The 21,379-nt window shown below is 43.9% G+C and overlaps 1 protein-coding gene across 10 annotated transcripts in view; it reads left to right on the forward strand.

Moving 5' to 3' along the window:
- The window catches only part of TERB1 (telomere repeat binding bouquet formation protein 1), a 72,525-nt gene that overhangs the window by 16,851 nt on the left and 34,295 nt on the right, over positions 1-21,379 (forward strand). For 9 of the 10 annotated variants that reach the window (XM_083164950.1, XM_083164952.1, XM_083164955.1 and 6 more), the window contains 7 exons: positions 430-540; positions 640-768; positions 850-981; positions 9,201-9,261; positions 9,349-9,461; positions 9,588-9,710; positions 19,338-19,490. In XM_083164950.1, coding sequence (XP_083021076.1) covers positions 430-540; positions 640-768; positions 850-981; positions 9,201-9,261; positions 9,349-9,461; positions 9,588-9,710; positions 19,338-19,490 — 822 coding nt within the window. The remainder of the gene's footprint in view (positions 1-429; positions 541-639; positions 769-849; positions 982-9,200; positions 9,262-9,348; positions 9,462-9,587; positions 9,711-19,337; positions 19,491-21,379) is intronic. The other variant, XM_083164958.1, reaches the window with a different exon arrangement.

Genomic DNA, 21,379 nt, shown 5'->3' on the forward strand with positions numbered 1-21,379 from the left:
TGAGTGGTATGATTATTTGTCTCACAAGCAGAAAATTTAACATTTTGCATATTGCTAAATTTTCCATTTTTTCACGATATTTTGGTATTTTTCACAAAAAAACACAGACTGTATCGACCAAAATTTACCACTAACTTGAAGTACAATGTGTCACGAGAAAACAATCTCAAAATCACTGGGATAAGTAAAAGCAAAAAAAAGTTATCCCCACTTAAGTGAGACATGTCAGATTTGAAAAAAAGGGCTCTGTCATGAAGGCACAAACTGGCTCTGTCATGAAGGGGTTAAATACCTGGTCTAAGCAGGTTTTGCGGTGTGAAAGCAACATGAATCAGGCCCTAAATGCTCAAACTTTCTTATACTGCCACCTACTGTTGCAACCTAGTAATGCACCACAGTGGTATAATAGATTGTTTATATTTTTAATAGAAATGAAGACAGATCTCAACCTATTATTAGAATGTCTGAAATTTCAAATGGACAATCCCGACTCTCAGAAAGAGACTTTGGTGGCTGTTCGTTCCATCTGTCAGAATAACAGTAAGAAACTCATATACAGCAACAACCATGTACACTTTCATTAGGTGTACACAATGAATGCATTCCTCAGTAATACAGATGATTTATGTATTGTTACAGGTGAAGCAAGTGACTATTTCAGAGAAATTGGTGGCTTAATATTCGTCAGCAACCTAGCAAAATCCAGCACTCCTGCCGTTTTAAAAGAGGCTTCTTTGTATACTCTCGGAGTTCTTGCAGAGAGCAATGGTAATGGAGTCCTCATGCTTCCTACAAACTATTAAATATTTCAGTCCATATGTTCTTTCACCTTATTTCATTTCTTTTCAGTATATTGTCAGCAAACCTTGTGCACTTTGGATCTCTTTGAAGACGTCCATGCAGTGTTATCTAATGAGCAATTTGGTGTCAATTTAAAACGGATGTCCGTATTTATTCTTCTAGTTTTAGTTTCAAATAACAGTAAGTCCATTTTTTAAAATTCATTTTAAATACACATAAAAAAAATATGTTGCTGAGCTAAGTGGCCTATCCTCCCACATCCTGCAGGAAGCTTCCTTTTCAGTCTTTTCAGGCGGAGAAAAGGTAAAAGGAGATAAAGCACCAGCCAATCAACTCCCAACTGTCTTTTTTAAACACAGCTGATTGGCTGGTGCTTTATCTCCTTTTACCTTTTCTCCGCTTTATCTCCAGTATATCTCTTCTCCAAGCTTAATAAATCTGCCCCCTAATCTCCCGGATTCTTCAGATTTTGTCAGGGGTGCTACTAAGGAGTTTATTTGCAAGGACAGTGATTTGCTGAAGCTCCTCAGAAGTCCCTGGCTGATGACTCTCAGTAAGCACCCCTGACAGGAGAGACTTGTGGGGACCCCTGACAGGAGAGGCAGGCAGTAGCACATGATCACCCTGGCGTGCACTCATCCATAACATGTTGCCACTGCTAGTGAGTGATTTAGGATGAGAACCCTCCCCGCTAGTTGCTAACCCCCCTTCCCCTGCTGTCTAAACCTAACCCCCTGTCCTGCAGCCTAATTCTAACCCCATATTTTAAGTGCCTTACCCTTACCGCAGACTAAACATAACCCCCTGCATCCTAACCCTACCCCCCCACCAGTGCCTAAACCTAATTTCCCCCTTCCCTTCCATGGCGACTAACCCACCCAAACATACGTAAAGTTGTTTCCTCTACCTCCCCATGGCAGCCAACCTCTGGGTTCTCTCCCTATAGGTAGATATCTGGAAAGGAATAAAAAAAGACACCTCCCCTATATAAGGACTGCCCCTTCCTAGGCTCAGTGTCTTTTTTTTCCTTTCCAGGTAGATGAGGTGCTTACCCTGAGGCTGGCTGCTGCCTTCTCCGCTGCCCAGTGCAGTTGGGGTTTAGGCTGGGAACTAATAAGGAGCTTCTCCCGCCATCTAGTGTGGTGGGGAGATTGCAATATAAGCGTCCTGCTGCCTGGTGCAGTTAGGTACCTTACCCCGGGTTCAGGAGTCGCAGAAGGAGACTGAAGGTCGGATGGCCGGGCGGATGTAGCGGCAGTCAGGCGCTGTGTATCGGTGCCGGCCGCGTCATCAAGGGAGACGGCCGCGTCACAGGACACTGTGGCATTAGACGGCGCCAGAGAAGCCTGCTCGCGGCGGGGGACGCGGGGCGCGTCACCAGAGAGGGCGCGTCCCCGGCGCGTCACCATCCAATCAGCAGGCGCGACGCTGCACAGCGCGACGCGTCACGGGCGCGAGGCAGGATGGGGGATTAACCCCTCAGAATAACAGACGCTAGTCGCGTCATAAGCAAGCGCCATTTAAGCGCTACACACGCGCAGGACGGCGCCATTGTTGTTTCCAACGCCGGCAATAGGAGGAGAACCCGGGGACTGTGTTTACATCGCCACTGCTTCTCCAGAGGGCAGCTGCAGGAGGCTATTCTTTGAGTGAAGGTAAGACCCTAGGCTTGGCCAGGGCTGTTTATATGCCTGCATATTATGTTTACTGATTGGTATCCTTGTGCAGATACTTCAGACACTCTCTATATTATGGAGGATGAAAGAAAGCAGCCTGCAAAGTCAGGGTAAGCAGGAAAGGCAGTTTATTTATTTATTTATTTATTTATTTATTTATCTATTTACTTGTTTTATCCATGGATTGTTGTGGTAGCCAGGCATTTATAATGTGTGTACTTTGGCAGGTCCGAAGCAAGCAAAGAAAAAGCTGAAGGAAAGGCCAAGCATAAAAAGATGCATCTGGCCAAGTGTACACTCTGTGATAAGACACTTCCTGACAAATGTGCAGGGTCTATTTGTGATAATTGCAAAGGATCTCAGATACTGGCACCTTCACAAATGACGGAGCTGGTTGCAAAACTTAGGACAGCATTGGCAGATACCTTTGTGACAAAGGAGGATTTGGCAAAGATGTCGGCTAAAAGGCCTAGGGAGGCTGACTCTGCTAATTCAGAGGACTCAGAAGAAGGCCCTGCACTTGAGATAGAGGAGGAAGTTGAGGAAGGAGAAGTAATGCAGGAAAAAGCAGAATTAGAGTTTAATCCGGACTTGCTGGATAACCTGCTTACTTTGGTGAACAAGTCTCTTAATATAGACGTGGCACAAGAGGAAGGCAAGTTACAAGATTTGCTCTTCAGAGACAAAAAGAAAAAGCCTAAGACCTTCCCGCTGTCCTTGACACTCAAAGAGGTAGTAGAGGACGAATGGGCACACCCGGATAAAAAGGTGGCGGTACCACTAAGGGTTAATAAAATGTACCCTTTTGAGCCTCAGGAAGTTAAGACGTGGGAGGAACCGCCTAAAGTGGACGCGGCTATCGCACGTATATCGAGGAAGACGACGCTGCCATTGGAGGACGACAATATATTCAAGGACTCCATGGAGCGTAAAATGGAGATGGGGTTGCGTAAGCAACATGTTACATCTGGAGCGGCGATCAAAGCGTCATCTGCGATCGCAATTACTTCTAGAGTGCTCAGGTCGTGGTGCCAGGACCTAGAGTCAGATATGATCGATTGCATTAAAAGGGCAGACCTGCTAAAGATCGTACAGAATATGCAGGTAGCCATAGAATTTGTGTGCGACGCCTCGCTGGATGCAGTCAGGCTGGCAGCAAGAGTCAACGCCAACGCAGCAGTAGTGAGAAGGGCTCTGTGGCTGAAACCATGGGCAGCCGATGCCCAATCAAAGAACAAACTCGTATCCCTACCATTTCAGGGAGAGTATTTATTCGGAAAAAAGCTGGACGACATTATTACGAAGGTGTCAGGTGGAAAGTCAGTGTGGCTTCCACAGGACAGGGGCGCAAAGAAGCCCTTCAACAAATCTCAGAGGTTCCAGCAATCAGAATTCAGAGAAGCGAGAACTTATAGGCCAGGAAGAAATTATAGAAGGCCGTGGTTTGGAAATCGGAGCTCCTTTCGAGGACAAAGGAACAAGGAAGGAAGGTTCTCGTTCAGGCAGTCATCTCAATGATGCCAGGGACAGGGTCGGGGGCAGGCTGTTAGAGTACAAACAGGCCTGGCTCCGATCTACAGAAGACCGGTGGGTACAAGAAGTGGTATCCACCGGGTACAAAATAGAATTCATTATGACGCCCGGAAACTGGATGGAGGAATCCCCTGTGCCAAGATGCCCGAAAGAAAAGGAGGCACTAATGTACAGCTTGCAGACCATGATCTCACAGGGTGTAGTAGTCACAGTACCCAAGGATCAAGAAGGCCAAGGCTGGCACTCCAGATTTTTCGTAGTAAAAAAGGCATCAGGGGGTTTCAGGACCATTCTAGATTTGAGAAGACTCAATACATATGTCAAGACACAGAGCTTCAAAATGGAGTCGATAAGGTCTATCCTCCCAGACATCAAACAAGGGTCTTTCTTGACAACAATAGACTTAAAAGACACTTACTTACATATTCCCATATGTCAACAGCACCAAAAATACCTAAGGTTCAGAATCAAGGGAATTACCTACCAATTTACGGCTCTGCCGTTCGGCTTATCCACATCCCCAAGAACATTCACAAAGGTTCTGGTGGTGCTTATAGCAAACCTGAGGAAAGAGGGGGTGACAATATGGCCATATTTGGACGACCTACTGATTATGGCAAAGACAGAAGGAATGTCGAGAGCTCATACAGAGAAGGTGATGGAGTATCTAAAGCACCACGGATGGCTTATAAACAAGGAAAAAAGTCACTTGGAGCCGACAAGAGCGGCAAAGTATTTGGGTGTGGTGATAGATACAGAAGCCATGAGGGTCAGGTTGACACCAGAAAGGCAGGAAAGATTAAGGTTAGAAGTAGTCAAGCTTCTGAGGAAAAGGCTAGTGTGCGAAGGAGACTGCCTAAAGGTTTTAGGTCTCATGTCGGCAGCGCTAGACACTATCAGATGGGCCCGATTTCATACAAGAAACCTACAAGGGTGCTTTCTATCCCAATGGGACGGCGACGGGAAGAATCCCAGTCAGAGGATCTCCTTGTCAAAGCAAGCGAAAGAAGACCTAAGGTGGTGGATGGACATAAACAGGTTGAGACAAGGAAGATCATTCGCAAAAGGGGAGCAGATAGTAGTCACCACCGACGCCAGTCAGTCGGGATGGGGAGCCGTGTGCGGCAAAAGAACAGCACAAGGTCAATGGAGACAAGCCGAGTCAAGAGCACACTCAAATGTAAGAGAGATGAGGGCAGTGCTTATGGCATGCCGAGCATTTCAGGTACAACTGTGGCAAAAGGAAGTTGTAATCAGATCAGACAACAGAGCAGTAGTGTCATATGTGAACCGCCAAGGCGGCACAAGGAGCCGAGAGCTGATGAAGGAAACGGCTTACATACTCCAGTGGGCAGAAGGGCACGTCCAAAGCATGTCGGCAGTGTTCATCGCAGGGAAGGAGAACCAGCGAGCAGATGCCCTAAGCAGGTGGACAATAAAACCAGGGGAGTGGGAATTATCCCCACAAATATTCGACATGCTGACGTGCCACTGGGGAGTCCCGAAGGTGGATCTAATGGCCACCAAGTACAACGCAAAGGCCAAAAAATTCATATCAAGGCACTGGGAACAAGGGGCATGGCAGGCGGATTCCCTGACCGCCAGTTGGGGAACAGGCCTGGCATACGTCTTTCCCCCATTTCCAGTGATTCCGAGACTGTTGAACAAAATCCAACAGGAACGGATGACGGTCATAGCAATCCTGCCATACTGGCCGAGGCGAGCCTGGTTTGCCAAAGTGGTCAGAATGGCGGTGGATGCTCCCTGGGAGCTACCGGACATAGAAGACCTGATACGACAGGGGCCACACGTACAGAGGCAGCCCGACCACTGGAAGCTGACGGCGTGGCTGCTGAGACAAGAAACTTGGTAGCAAAGGGGTTTTCCAGAAGGGTCGTGGATACCCTGTTGAAGGCTAGAAAACACACTACATCTAAAACGTATTACCGGATATGGAAGGCATATACAGAGCTCTGCAGAAGGGAAGGTAAAGACCATGAGCTGGTCACTTCAGTGCTGGACTTCCTGCAGAGAGGGTTAGAAAGAAACCTTTCAGTGAGCTCTTTGAAGGTGCAAGTGGCGGCCCTAGGAGCTATGATGGATATCAGGCTGGCGGATAACAAGTATGTCCAGAGGTTTCTACAAGCCACGAAGAGAATAAGGCCTTCTTTTCGCAGACCCATGGCACCATGGGATCTGAACATGGTCCTAAATGTACTGACAGAAGAACCATTTGAGCCGTTGGAGCAGGTGTCCGTCAGAATGTTATCGCGGAAAGTAGCATTCTTGGTGGCAATAACATCCGCAAGGCGAGTGTCAGAGTTGCAGGCTCTTTGGGTTGAGGAGCCATTCTTGAATGTGTTCGACGACAAAGTGGTTCTAAGGACGAACCCTAACTTCTTGCCAAAGGTAGTATCACGATTCCACGTGAATCAGGAGATAGTACTACCTACCTTCTGTAACAAGCCGGTGAACGAAAAGGAGGAGAGATTGCATAAATTAGACGTCAAACGGGCGATACTGATCTACCTGAAGAGGGTGGAATCATGGAGGAAGACTAAGAGACTCTTTGTGCTATCTGAAGGGAAAAACAAGGGCTTGGGAGCCACCAAGACAACTATAGCCAGGTGGATCAAGTCTTGCATAGCAGAGGCATACAGGATCAAAGAAATAGATCCACCGGAAGGCATCAAGGCGCACTCTACAAGGGCAGTAGCGGCGTCATGGGCAGAAAGGGGCGCGGCCTCAATGGAAGAACTGTGCAAAGCGGCATGTTGGGCTTCAGCACACACCTTCACCAAACACTACAGAGTGGATGTAGGGTCATCAAGCGATGCAAAGTTTGGGAGGAAGGTCCTTAGCGCAGTGGCGCTATGAAAAAAGAAAAGAAAAGAAAGTTAACAACAAGGAGGAGGAGGTGAAGAGAACCTCGTATCCTTTTCCTTTTTTCTTTCTCTCGTTTGGTATCCTACTTATTGGTTGGATTTATATTTATGTATATACTGTACTGAATAGTAACTTTAAGTTGAAACCCGCCCAGTGAGGTAACTGCTAGGGTATTACCCAGAGGTTGGCTGCCATGGGGAGGTAGAGGAAAGTACGGATTATTACCTGTTAGTACGATTTCCTCTACTCCTCCATGGCAGCATTATTCCCGCCCTTTAGTTAAAAAAAAAAAAAATGATGAATTATATATATGTTATGTTTAAGCTGTATAATTTAAAAGACACTGAGCCTAGGAAGGGGCAGTCCTTATATAGGGGAGGTGTCTTTTTTATTCCTTTCCAGATATCTACCTATAGGGAGAGAACCCAGAGGTTGACTGCCATGGAGGAGTAGAGGAAATCGTACTAACAGGTAATAATCCGTACTTTTTCTATCATTCCGGCAGTCAGGATTGTGGTGCTGGCATCCTCATTGCCAACGGGAATCTAGCCGGGATGCCGGTGTCTATATTGTGAACGCCGACATCCTGTATGTATGTAAGAGGTTCGCAAACGCGGTCCTCAAGGCACCCTAACGGTCTTAGTATATCCATCCTTGGCCACAGGTGACTTCATCAATCAATATGATTTAACCATCTATGCTGAACCATAGATATACAGTACTTAAAACCTGGACCGCTAGGGTGCCTTGGTGACTGCATTGGGGAGCCTCTAATGTTTGTGGTTCTTTTATCAGCAAGTTACCTGCTGTCCCTGGTAAATGCCACTAGTGCTGCCTTGCCACCAACCGCTCACTGTGAAGGTCAGCTGTGCACCACTTGGTGCCCCACGTTTTAGAATGGTACCACCACTTTGTTTCTTTATTGGCATCTGGAACTGATTGCGCTCCTTGCTGCTTACTTCGGCTAACGTGTTTGAGTGCTTATTCTGTGGCAGGACAGCCGGGAGATGGACTAGAGAAGGATCTCGGGAACAAAGAGCGATCTTGGCAGTTGTGGCACTAATTACTGCAACAGTTCTTAATGATGGGATATTACCCACCAGTACGCACTGAAAACCCTTTGTATGTAGAGCCAAATATTGGAAAGAGGGAAGACTATGCTAGTTGTCTAATCGCGTGTGTTTTCCTTAACCAGGCTAACCAGAGTACAAAGCCATCCCCTTGTAACCAGAAAGGCATTCAGTATAAAAAAATACTTGAAGTACAGGAAATCAGGGTGCCTATAGGTGGGCTTTCAAAACCATTAAAATCCTTTTCCCTAATAACCGAATGTATTCCATAGTTATGTAACATCAAACACTAGCCATCTTTTGGTCCAGTTGCCTTAACAAAAGACTTCTGTTATGTTGTCATGGTAAAGAAATCAGCCTTTCCTTGTGATTAAAGCCAATCCTCTGTAGTGCACCACCGAAATTGTGATAAAACATAGCAACAGTCACTGGACCTAGCAACATAGTACCATGCACAGAAACAGATATATTTCAGTTTGCATAAATGGGCATCATACTTCACAAATATATCACACTAGTTAAAAGCCCGTCTAAATGACGGCTTCTGCAATGCACTTTCACTTTGAGCGGTGACAGTTTTTAACTTTCACTTTGAGCTGTGACCGATTTTAGCCCACAATCTTTTTTGCCCCAACCCCTATCTCCTCCTACCTCTAATCTCTGTCTTCACAGCTCCCTCTCTCCATATCCAGAAAGTTTGAAACGGATCAGTGTCCCTGTAACAATTACTTTCACTTTCTGTTATGTGTTATGGCATCTTTTAGCACATAAAGGAGTAATTTGGTCTGTCACGTGTGTGTATATATATATATATATATATATTTTCTGCCTTATCATTAATATGCACAGACTGTTCAGTACTGTGATACAGAAGGCATTTGATGATATATTTATATTGGGCCTTATTCAGAGGCTGCGTATACTAACTCCCACACCCGCCGCCAGCCGCGCCTGCGTCCCCTCAATAACATGCAAGGGGATGTGTACGAGAACACATCCCCTCAGATGCAGCCGAAGGGGAGAGAAATCAATTGATGGTCAACTTTTATTTCCGGCACTGATCGCCGAAAACAGGGCGGGTGCTGACGTCATGTGACATCAGTGGCCCGTCCCAAGCAGGCACCACATTGTGAAGAATGTGAATATGGAAATGGGATGTTGCATGTTCCTCCGCTGCTTTTTGGATAAGGATTTCAGTTTCTAGTTATATTTATATTTGATACTTTTGTTACAGAGACTGGCCAAACCCTTGCTAGAGAATCGGGATGCATAGACATACTTCTCATTTTATTTAGGTAAATTGTGTAAATGTGACGCACACGTATGATTGTGTTTGATAAGAAAATGAAAGCTGCAGATTTAGCTTGTTTTCCCTTTTGCAGCAAAATGTTGACGTGCGACATGGTTCTGCCCACGGACAGCACAAATCAGCAATATCAGCTCTGGTTGTCTATCTGCAGCGCTCTGTGTTCCTGTGTCAATAACCCACAGAACGGTAGGAGCAGTATACCCATTTAGTGTGTTCCTGACAGGTTATGGAATCGGAATTATTCACCCGTGAAGGGTGTTTAGGATTTTTGCATTTTGAAACTGTGACTAATTAGTTTTCTGTTTCTTTTAGAGGAAAACCAAAAACTGTGCAGTTCAGCATTTCCACAGGCAAATGAATGGCTGCAACGTTCTGTCCAACCAGAGATAACGCGGCCTATCTGTTCACTGATTGGCCTGACTACTGCCAATAACAGTGAGTAACTGTCAGCCTCTTGTCATGTTTTCTGTGTCCTTTAACCAAGCTGCTTGATATTTGTAATTGTGGAGAAAATGGGTTCTTTATTAGCAAGCACTGTAAAAAAAAAAATCTGATACTTTCTCAAACCTTCCCATTTATGGGCCTAATTCTGCATGCATCGCTAATCAGCGAATTTGCAAATTGAGCGATTATCGAATGACGCATGCGAATGACTCATGTGTGTGCGGTATTAGCGACAGAAAATATGTATGGATCGCAAACACAAATTATAATAAATTTAAATAATAATATTTTCCTTGGCGACTGGACCCCATGACGCTTGGAGCTTCTGTGCCCCCCACCTCCTCCCCCGACACGTGTCTTTGCACACTGTTGCTGCATACATTCTTAAGATGAAACATATGTACAAAATTAAGTCTGTGAGGGGAATTCAATTGTTGGGCACCCGTGCATGCCCGCTGACGGTATTCAAATGTTTCTGGCAACGGGGGCACACACAGCTTTTCAGCGGGTAGCGAGCTAAAAGATGAGAATAGTCACCTGTTCAGATGCCCAAACTGGCCCATTAGTTTGTTCAGGTTTAGGCACTTTGCGCACCTAAACCCACCTTACTGGGCCTCAAATGTGTGATAAAATTCACCATTTGGATATCTCCCGTCAATTAAGCCAGGAGATCAGGTGGGATAAAGCATTTGAATTCCCCCTATTGTGTCTGTAGAGCTCCTTGTCGCATGGGCACTGAGCGAGCAAGCGCCATATGCATCAGATGCGTCCATGTAATCTTAAAAAAAATGTCATATTATGTCATCTTATTTTAATTTTTTTAATATTGTATTTGCATACCTCCCAACAGTCCCGATTACAGAGGCAATGTCCCAGTTTTCTGGGACATTCCCGTGCCCCTCCCGCGGCCGGCAGTGTCCCACGGTGAGGGGGGGGGACTGTTGGGAGTCCCCCTGTCGGCTGCTGAGCAGCGGGGAATAACCCTTTTCGGCAAGGCTGCGGCGCGCATCGCTGTGTCCCTCCTTGGTCTCCTTACAAGTTGGGAGGTATGCATTTAATCCTAGTATCCCAATGATTTTATCAGATTTTCCATCTGAATATAAGCACATAGAATTTACTGTCTTTGAATGACAAAAAACAACGCGCGAGGCCAGTCCTTTAATGCCCGCAGTGCAGCGAGGTCTTCTCACATGGTCAGTCATACGTGGGTCTGTCCCACATCAGTAATGCCACCAGTCAAGTCAGACTCATAACTGATGGCAGTAATAAGACACGTAATGTGGTTTACAACAACTTATTTACAGACTGAAGGAATTGGGAAACAAGAAAATAATTTGTACTACAGAAGATTTTAAGACGAGTGAACTAAAATAAGGGAAAGAAAAAATGTATCATTGAATAAACTGAATAATCACTCAGAATCAATAAATAAAATGAATACTCCCTCGGCAACAATGGGTAAGCACTGCTGTAACATACAAATGAGCAGCATTTATAGGGGGTCATTGTGATCCATTTGGTTGATGGACTGCGCATATGCAGTAATAGGCCACAATGATTCACATTTGAATCTGAATCAGGCCCAAGATACGTTGCACGGAATAATAGAAATGTATAGGTGATTTCCTTTAGTTGTTGTTATTTTATGCCACCTGAACCTTATATCCTATTATAGAATAGCAGTGTCGTGCGGTCAGGGGAAGCAGAGCCTTACCGGTCATACTGCAGTACACTATAGAGTTTTCACTATAAAAATAATTAATCCAAAGAAGATTTTTTAAAACTTATATTTGTATTATGGTAAACATTACTATAGTCCAATCTCACCAAACTCGTACAGTATTTGTGTATAAATCTGGCTCCGGTACTAGCTAGTGTCTCTCCAGCCATTGACATCACCGCACAGCACTGAGCAATAGTAATTATCATATTATAGCACACAGCCAATACTTCACTTGTATTACTAGAATGTGTTTAATATGGAATCAATCCAAAATATGACTTCATTACTTAATGCATATCCAAGAATTGTGTGGAAATCACGTCAAGCATTCACTTACAAATAAGCTTTATTAAATTATCAGCGCAATTTTCTTAAACTGCTCCTGGAGTGTAAAACTGTACACACTATGGGCAGTATTCAATGAGAATTTTGACGATGTGCAGCGAATCCTGTTTAGGATTCGCTGCACATTCGCCACTGCCCGCCGCGTTCCGGAGCCTCGCCGGCTCCAGTAGTCAATGAGTCAGGGGCTCACTGCCCCTGACCGGCGAATTTTAAATCCTCAGGCTCAGGGAGCCTGGGGACGGCGGCAGGCAGGGAGATGGAAGTCTCCCTGCCTGCCCCAGAACGTTTGTGGGAGGGGGAGGTGGGCTCCCCGGGAGCCAGGCAGCACAGGCTGCCCCCCGGGATAGCCAACAGGGGACCGGGTATTCACTACACCCGATCGTGCATATGTAATGATCGGGTGCAGTGAATATATGAATATCTAATGAGCGGCTCGGCTCCCGGCCCCCTGCTGGCTGCTGTGTAAAAAAAAAATATATATATATTTTTTTTTATTAAATATATATTCATGTGCTTACAGCACATGAATAAAAATATCATGCCCCTCCTCAGAATAAAATTCCTGATTTTTTTACACCAAATGTAAAAAACAAAACACTTTATTTTAAAAGTTCACATTCCACTTCACCATAGAAAGATAGCGATTGCTACTCGGTGAATCATGGCGATAAAAACCTTGAAATGTATTCGCCATCTGGTCATTGAATAGGGTGATTCACCGTTTTAGTCAAAAAAATCGCCGTACAGCACGAAAATAGCACAAAATCGCCATAAAACATGGCGAATCAGCCTCATTGAATACTGCCCTATGAATAACAATAACTCAAGTTTATTTACTCAGGCCTTTGTTGCACAATAAGTGTTTAGTGGAAATCTTTGGATTTATGTCCTTTATATTGTATCTATTCTTTATACTAGTCCCATGACACCACTAATAATACACTTATGAACCCCCACCCCCAAAGTGTGGTAAAACTAATTACGACTATCACAGTTTCATTACACAAATATAAGACTGTAAATATTGACATTCTCATTGTAATCCCTTCGTATTTTCTTTATACACTTTTCTGCATTTTGATTGAATGACTATTTGAAATTTTATTTCAAACACCATATATACAGAAGAACATAACTTAGTGTGTGTGTGTATGTATATGTGTGTATATATATATATATATATATATACTGCTGAGGGCACTCACAAGATTTACAATACTGCACGGCGGTAGTCTTCAATAAAAGTTTCAATCGACACATAGGTGTTAGTTTCAACGTTTCGGGCGGGTAGCGCTTTATGAAGACACAGATTTTACATTGTCATATAGGGCCTTATTCTAGTTCACTCTTTCTGACAAAATCCTTCTTAGATGGATAAAACCATGTGCACTGCAGGGGGGCAGATGTAAAATGTGCAGAGAGAATTAGATTTGGGTGAGTTATTTTGTTTCTGCGCAGGGAAAATACTGACTGCTTTATTTTTACACTGCAATATAGATCTCACTTTGCAGTAAAAACCCCACCCAAATCTAATTCTCTCTGCACAAGTAACATCTGCCCCACCTGCAGTGCACATGGTTTTGTCCATCTAAGAAGGATTTTGTCAGAAAGAGTGAACTAGAATAAGGCCCATAGTGCAATACAGACATGACCTGTGGGAAATTAGCTTCCGCAGAATAGAGATAGAATCCATATAATGACCACATTTTCAGATGCACAAACAATAAGTACATAATTACATACATGAACATTATAAGAAATAAAAATGAATGGCTATAATTTCAACCAAATTGCATGTCAGACAGAAAGATTTGGCATAAACAGAACGGACCTGAGCAATTATACATGATCAAATGAAGACACAATATCATCCAAATCGCATAGAAACATAGAAATTGACGGCAGATAAGAACCACTTGGCCCATCTAGTCTGCCCCTTTTTTTAACCATATTACCTCAAACCATATTTGATCCTTATTTTTTTGTAAGGATATCAATATGCTTATCCCAAGCATGTTTAAATTGTACTACTGTATTTGCGTCTCCCACCTCTGATGGGAGGCTATTCCACTTATCTACTACTCTTTCTGTGAAAAAATTCTTCCTCACATTTCCCCTAAATCTTCCTCCCTCTAGTGTCAGTGCATGTCCTCGTGTTCTGCTGCTCCTCTTCCTGTGAAGAATGTCTCCCACCTGTACCTTCCTCCCTCTAGTGTCAGTGCATGTCCTTGTGTTCTGTTGCTCCTCTTCCTGTGAAGAATGTCTCCCACCTGTACCTTGTTAAAAAAAACCTTGATATATTTGAAAGTTTCTGTCATGTCCCGCCTTTCCCTTCTCTGCTCTAAAGTATACATATTAAGATCTTTTAGTCTTTCCTGGTACGTTTTGTGATGTAGGCCATGCACCATTTTAGTTGCTCTTCTTTGTACAGTCTCTAATGTTTTTATATCCTTCTGGAGATATGGCCTCCAGAACTGAATCTTTTGCTTTTGGTAAGCAAAAGATTCCAGCAAACAACGAGATCTTGTGAGTGTTCTACTCTTATTTATTAACAAAGCCATGGGATAGAATATACCTCAGCCCTAGCTGCTCTACAAGATTATCTCTTTGTGGATCATAAAATATAAAATAGAGTGTTTCTAGCAGAGCGGGTTATTAAAGATTTCATTAATAAAGAATGGGAACAGATGGACGGACATTAGTTTAATCCCAAGGGACTAAAACGTATGTATCACTTTCAGGATGAAGAAACTCCTAAGTAGTGTACCGCGCCTATAATTGATGCAGCTGTAGCCAGTCTGTCTATAGGGACAACTATTCCACCAGAAGATGGAGGACCACTAAAGAATCCCATAGATTTAAAAAAATGAAAGCAGTTCAGAAGCTACAAGTTTTCTTGTGAATGTTATTAAGCGTGGGGTGGCTGTTCCTTTATTCTCCAAGTATCTACAGTTTGGGCAGAGACCATTCCTAACGATATTGCGGAGGAAGTAAATAGAAAATATTGACATAAAAGCATTCTGCAAAAAGGGATTAAAGTTTCCCTTGACTGAAACTTGACTGTTGTTATTCAAAGTATTGAGTGTTAGCAGTGACGGCTCCTGCTATTGGGCTGCAGGACTGCAGCCCCTCCAGTGAAAACCAGGAGGTTTCCAGTGTAAAACAGACAGACAGGCATTCCTATTGGAAGCTGCTACTGCCCATCATACAGAGGACTGAAATGACAGCAGTAGCTTGCCAGCAGGAAGCCATTCTGTGTACATCCCCAGAGCTATAGTGCTTCTATGGGCTGCTGTCTGTGCAGCCCAGCAGAAGAAAATCCTCTGCAGTAAGCATGACCAGACTTCAGTGAGTCACATGGGGCCTTATTCTAGTTCATTCTTTCTGACAAAATCCTTCTTAGATGGACAAAACCATGTGCACTGCAGGGGGGCAGATGTAACATGTGCAGAGAGAATTCGATTTGGGTGAGTTTTTTTGTTTCTGTGCAGGGAAAATACTGACTGCATGATTTTACACTGCAATATAGATCTTACTTTGAAGAAAAACCCCACCCAAATCTAATTCTCTCTGCACAAGTTACATCTGCCCCCCTGCAGTGCACGTGGTTTTGCCCATCTAAGAAGGATTTTGTCAGAAAGAATGAACCAAAATAAGGCCCTCAGTGTGGTGCAGCTGAAGGAAGGTATGCATTGCACCAGAGAGGTGCATGGAAGTTTTTTATATTTTTATAATATTTGAGCCTCTGTGAATGATATTTATTTAAACTATTATTTGTGTGTAGATCTTTAATAGAAGTATAATTTTCTGTACTTTAATTAATATTAAAGTTATTCAAAGTTTGTATTTTGCTCTGTACCTGTGTTTATGTGCATATGGGTACATCATTTGTTTACAGTATATGCACAAAAACACTGGTACAGAGCAACCACAATCAAGGTTACTTTATTCCACAGTTTAAGGTGATTTAAAGTAGATTATCTGTATGTTGTGTTCCGTTTGCAACGAGCAGTACCCAGGCAATTGCAGCCCCCCGTCTAAAGGCAGGAGCCGCCACTATTAGCATTGAATAGGTGACAGCCGCTATTTCCACCGTTGGAAATAGTGTTGGTGATAAATACCGCCCTAAATGTTTATTATTTTTTTTTATAGTGAAGCTTCACTGTATTGCTATAGTCACCAGGCGAATTTTGTGGTAGGGCGCATGGGTTGTAGACTGTTTAACCACACATTTGTTAAGCTAGCTATACAGCAGACCAACTTTTCTCCAACCATCCAACGGACCAACCATCCAACTAAAACACCACCCCACACACCTAACCAACTTTTCATCAGACCAGACAAAATTCTATTTAAGGAAAGCTGAACTCAATGGCCCATAAAATTTCTGAAGGATTAGACCGTTTTCTTCATCTTGTCATCACTTTAGTACTTTTGGCTATTGGTGAGTGCACATTTAGGGGGGTATTCAATGTCAGGGGCACGGCTGTCGAGCTAGCGCGACAGCCGTGCCCCTGTCCCGTTCTCGGTCAGCTCGCCTGGAGCTCGGCAGTCGGGATTCAATGTCCCGGCCACCGAGCGGCGAGAAGGGGGCGTGGCCGCGAGTTGATGACGGAAATAGCCGAGCTCCGGCCGGGAGCTCGCCTATTTCCGGCTTTTCTCGGCAGAACGAGCCCGACAGCTTGTGATGTCGGGCTCGTTCTGCGCAAAACCCCTGTTCAATGCTGTCGGGGAAGACAGTATTGAATAGGGCCCCGCAGCCATCTCCCCCGTCGGGAGATGGCTGCGGGAGCTCGAATGACATTGCATACCCCCCTTAAGCTCACTTTCCCTCAGGAGTAAGGAAGGTAAGTCAGGGCTAGCACCTCACAATGACTTTTACATGGTATTTTGTGGGGGGAAGAACTACAAAATATGCCAAGACATTGTTGCTGTGCATTCGAGACCAGTGGAATTGGAGGCAATAAGGAAGAGTTTACTGGAGCTTTGGAACAAGAAGTTATTTATTTCACTCTACTTACACAGAAATGCATCTGCTTCTATTCCAGGCTTTTGTTAGAATACATTGCATTGGGTCACTTCTGAACAGTTCTATGTCTGTCTGATTCAGCTAAATTAATTTACACAAGACATTTACGTATAAGCGGCCCAATCCAATATTGCAAACGCCTCTTACTGATTGACAGGCAGAGGCCTTCGTGGGGATAAATGAGGGGCAGAGGCGGCTGGCATTCGGGAATACTTCAGACTTACTCAGGCTGCAGTCGCAGATGAACATCACAAGTGTTGGTCGGGATGTTCATCCCAAACTGCAATTGCATTGCTGTTTTAGCAATGGCAAATACAGAAAGGGGGTAATATGCACCTCCTCCAGCATTTGCATTGCTAAGAAGCAAATGCTAAGCTGATGTGAGCACCTTACGATCAAACGTGAATGCGGGCTGGAGCATTTAGGGGTCAAGCTGCACCATGTAAACTATTATGGACACCCCCTTAACAAATGCCTTTAGCCACAACAGTCATGGCTGTATAGCATTGCTAAAGACATCATTATTGTGTCACTCTTGGCTCAGGCTCTGCCCGGTGCCTTCTGAACAGCTCTAGTTCTTGAGGGCAGGAACAGACAAGGCCGAATCAGAAGACTTGTCAGAAGGCAGCAAATAGTATATCAATTTCAGTCTTCTCATCCTCTCATTCTTCATCTGTTCTTACTTGGACAAGTTAGCATTTGCAACATATTAAACTGGCCTGCTCAATTAGTGGGATAGATGTCCAACATCTCTAGATCACAGATATTGTAAGAAAATTCCTACAAGGATTTGCGATTAAAGATCATGGACAGGCTGATCACGGAGATCCAAAATGATCTATACTCCTCACAGATCCAGCACAAAAGGTTATTGCTGTCATCTGCTTACAGAGTTCTGGGTCACAGAGAAGTTCTTCAGAGTGATGGATGAGGAAACTTGAACATCGTACAAATTAGGGCACTATAGCTTGTGATTTAGCATTTTCTATCTCTTTAAAGACACAAACCTCTCAGGATTAGAAGCTGCTTTTATAAACCTCCAAGGTGGCTCATGAAGCAGAACTATGATGAGGAAAGTAATAATCATATGGTGGACAAAAATAATATTTTAGCTCAACCAGTAGAATGAGCAATCAGCAGCTCAGGTTTTCAATACACATTTAGTTTCTAAATGACAAAAGACGCCACTCTAAAGCTGCGTACACACCGTGTCATCTTGACGATGGGTCCGCCTTCACACCAACAGAGCGACTGATGCAGGTAAGCATATACACTAAACAATCGGGTGCTCGATGTGTTGTCCTGACATCAGATCTGAGCTGAAATTTGATTGTGCCCGTCCAACTGGGATGTCATTACCTGCAGCAAGTGTAAAGGTGCCCATACACAGGTCCGACTTGTCTGAGGCACAAGTGGGACCTGATTTCCCTTGAAGTTCCCTGGCAGCTCCCCGTTAGGGCTACAGCCGATCTGGCACCTGATGTGCCATTTTTTACATGCGATAAATCGCAAGTGATTTGTCGCATGTTAAAGGACTCCTGGGGAGCTGCCGGGGGAGTTCAAGGAAAATCAGATGCGATATATTGCACCAGATAAGATTGCGAATTATACTATGTGTGGCACATAAGATCTCTGATCCGATGTGTAACGGACGGCACAACGGATTGGATGTCAAACACATCCGATTTGGCCACTTTTCATCTGAATTCTCAGCCCAAACCGTCTGAATTGTTTGAAAAGAGGCCAAATTGGACCAGTGTATGGACACCTTAAGAGTGGCTGGCAGACCAAACACACACACAGCAAAGATGGGGAATTTATAAACTATGGATTAAGGACCAAGTGGCTTCCAACATAGCTGCTGATCCTAGACACGGTGTACAGGTGAGCAGGGTAACGTGCCTAAAATTGTCAAATATATTTTTCATCATAGTCAACTGAAGGCTTATCCAATCGCCAAATGAGTCACCTAATAGTCTCATGTTCATCTTATAAGGAACATAAGAATCATAACTTTACCAAAAATCATTGGTCCTATTCACACAGATCTTCAGGGTCCTAGTAACATCCAAAGAGTGAAGAGATCTTTCTTCCCCCTAGATCTGATCTCGTGACAATGTCAGAATCACATATCCTGACTTGAAGAATGTATGCAAAGAAGAGCAGCCGTATGCAAATGAGGGGGCTGGTTCTGTGCCTGGATGCATACAGCGTATGTGCATTTGTCCTTCCACAAAATTGTTTCAGGGTATGAACTGGGCAGCTACAGTGAGAGTGCACAGAACTGGTAGGAGTATGTATGGGTCTGTATCTATAAAACTCTTTGTATGTTTTTATGCGTGATTCTGATGGTTGTCTTGGACCTAGTGCACATGCCAATAGTAATGGCTGTTACAGCGGCATCTCTCTCTGCTGGCACATACAGCCACTTTGCTCCTTACTTAGAACCAGCCTCTATAAGAGAATGAACCAACCGGCTTTATTGTACAGGTTTCATTCAATACAAGCATTTCTTTACTAGGTTTCGCACAGGATTACTTTGCTGCAATTGGCGGACTTGATACTTTGGCTGATGTCCTCCAGCAGCTGGTGAACGGTATACAGGCAAAACGTTCAACGATCAGGCTGGCTGTAGCAGTAACAAAGACTTTGGATGCCTGCATCACAGAGAACCGTAAGTGGCCAATAGGTGTATATACAATGATGTAACAAAAGTCAGTACACTTTGCTGGTTTTTTTAGCTAAAAAAACGGTACTTATGTATTAGCAGAGCGCCCAATTAGCATACGTACGGCACCGTGCGATGCGATTTTCCTTATGTAATTCATTGAAGTGGGGGGATGCCTAAATCCCATTGTATGTCATACAAGTGTATACTAAATTAAATGGCATCGCACCCTATAAAATCGCATGCGATGCAATGCGATTTTCTTACGCAGAATCGCCCACTAAGCTATTTGCAAATACATAAGTACAAAAAAAAAAAACAAATAAGTGGCTGCTTTGTAGTAACTACATAAGACCCCCATACACTTATGCGATTTCACCCTCTTCCAGTGGATCGGCCCGTGAAATCAGGCCAAATCACATGTGTTTGAAATCGAATGCGTGTGCATTGGAGGTCAGTCTTACTTGCATGTCCGACCTCTGACTCTATGGTCAGATACGGGTGGTAAGCATCTAAATTTTACTCAGCCGGCAGGGTGACTATGGTCAGATACGGGTGGTAAGCGTCTAAATTTTATTCAGCCGGCAGGGTGACTATGGTCAGATACGGGTGGTAAGCTTCTAAATTTTACTCAGCCGGCAGGGTGACTATGGTCAGATACTGGTGGTAAGCATCTAAATTTTACTCAGCCGGCAGGGTGTCTATGGACAGTCTCGCCTCAGAAGCCAGTCTCTGGTCCAGCAGCTGCGATTCTTGCTCCTTTTTTTTATTTTTTTTATAGACTGCAATATTGTGGCCATAGCATGTTTTTGTATGCCCTTAACCCAGCCCATTATGATAATTTTGTTTATATACAGTGTATATATATATATATATATATATATATATATATATATATATATATATCGTGTCAATAGCCCAAATCGAGAGAGTGTGTACGGTGGTACAATCTTTTTCTTGCGACTGTTTGGACGGGATTACATCGGACGTCGCAAGTAAAATTGTGCAGGTGTGTACGCGCGTATCGGCTGGTGTTTCTGGAAGGTCGGTCGCATCTATGGACGATCGAACGGTTGCAAGAAAACAGGGATTGTATAGATGTGTACCCAGCTTTAGCCATGAGATATAGCTGGTTCAAACCAATTATCTTTACTGTTCTTTGTCCTTTGTTTGAAGCTACATACACGTGTAGATATTCTCTCTAGGGTTGTGTATTTATTCACATTGCTATTGATTTAATGAACTTGCGTCTGTGACGGTGGCTTATACAATACTAAACAATAAAGTATGGACGATCATATTCCAATACTTTGGGGAATATATAATGTGCATATGTCGGGAGTACCACAATGATTAGATATTAATGCATTACGTCCATCCTCAATCTATTAAAGATTCTTTTGATTTAAACTAGATCTACGCACATCGCGTAGTTAAATGGTGTAGAGTGCATTCGCAATTCATTAATATACCATAGAAGTGCAATTTCAACATCCACATTGCACATGTGCACGCATCACCGCAGCAACTACACGTACCTTAATAGATCAGTGGGGGCGGAGTGAGGGCCTAATTCCGACCTGATTGCAGGGCTGCGAATTTGGTAACTGCCTGTGTTCTGGGGGTGTCAGGAAAAATGCAGGGGTGCCCAGACATGTAACGTCAGCTCCCGGCCCCCAATCATCCTGTTTCTATAGCAGCCATGAGTAAGTCCTGGGCTGGGAAATGATTCCATGTAGAGCGGCTTGGGAATGGATTTGCAGCTATTCGCCAGCTTGCAATATTTTCACAAGCCGTGCTAAGCAAATCGCAGGTTTGCACGGGATGGGATTTTACTCGGCATGCATAAATAGACCCCAACATGTTCTTTATAGCATTTATTATAAAAGGTTTTA

Source organism: Crinia signifera, chromosome 11, assembly GCF_055691185.1.
Source record: "Crinia signifera chromosome 11, ASM5569118v1, whole genome shotgun sequence".
NCBI lineage: Eukaryota > Metazoa > Chordata > Amphibia > Anura > Myobatrachidae > Crinia > Crinia signifera.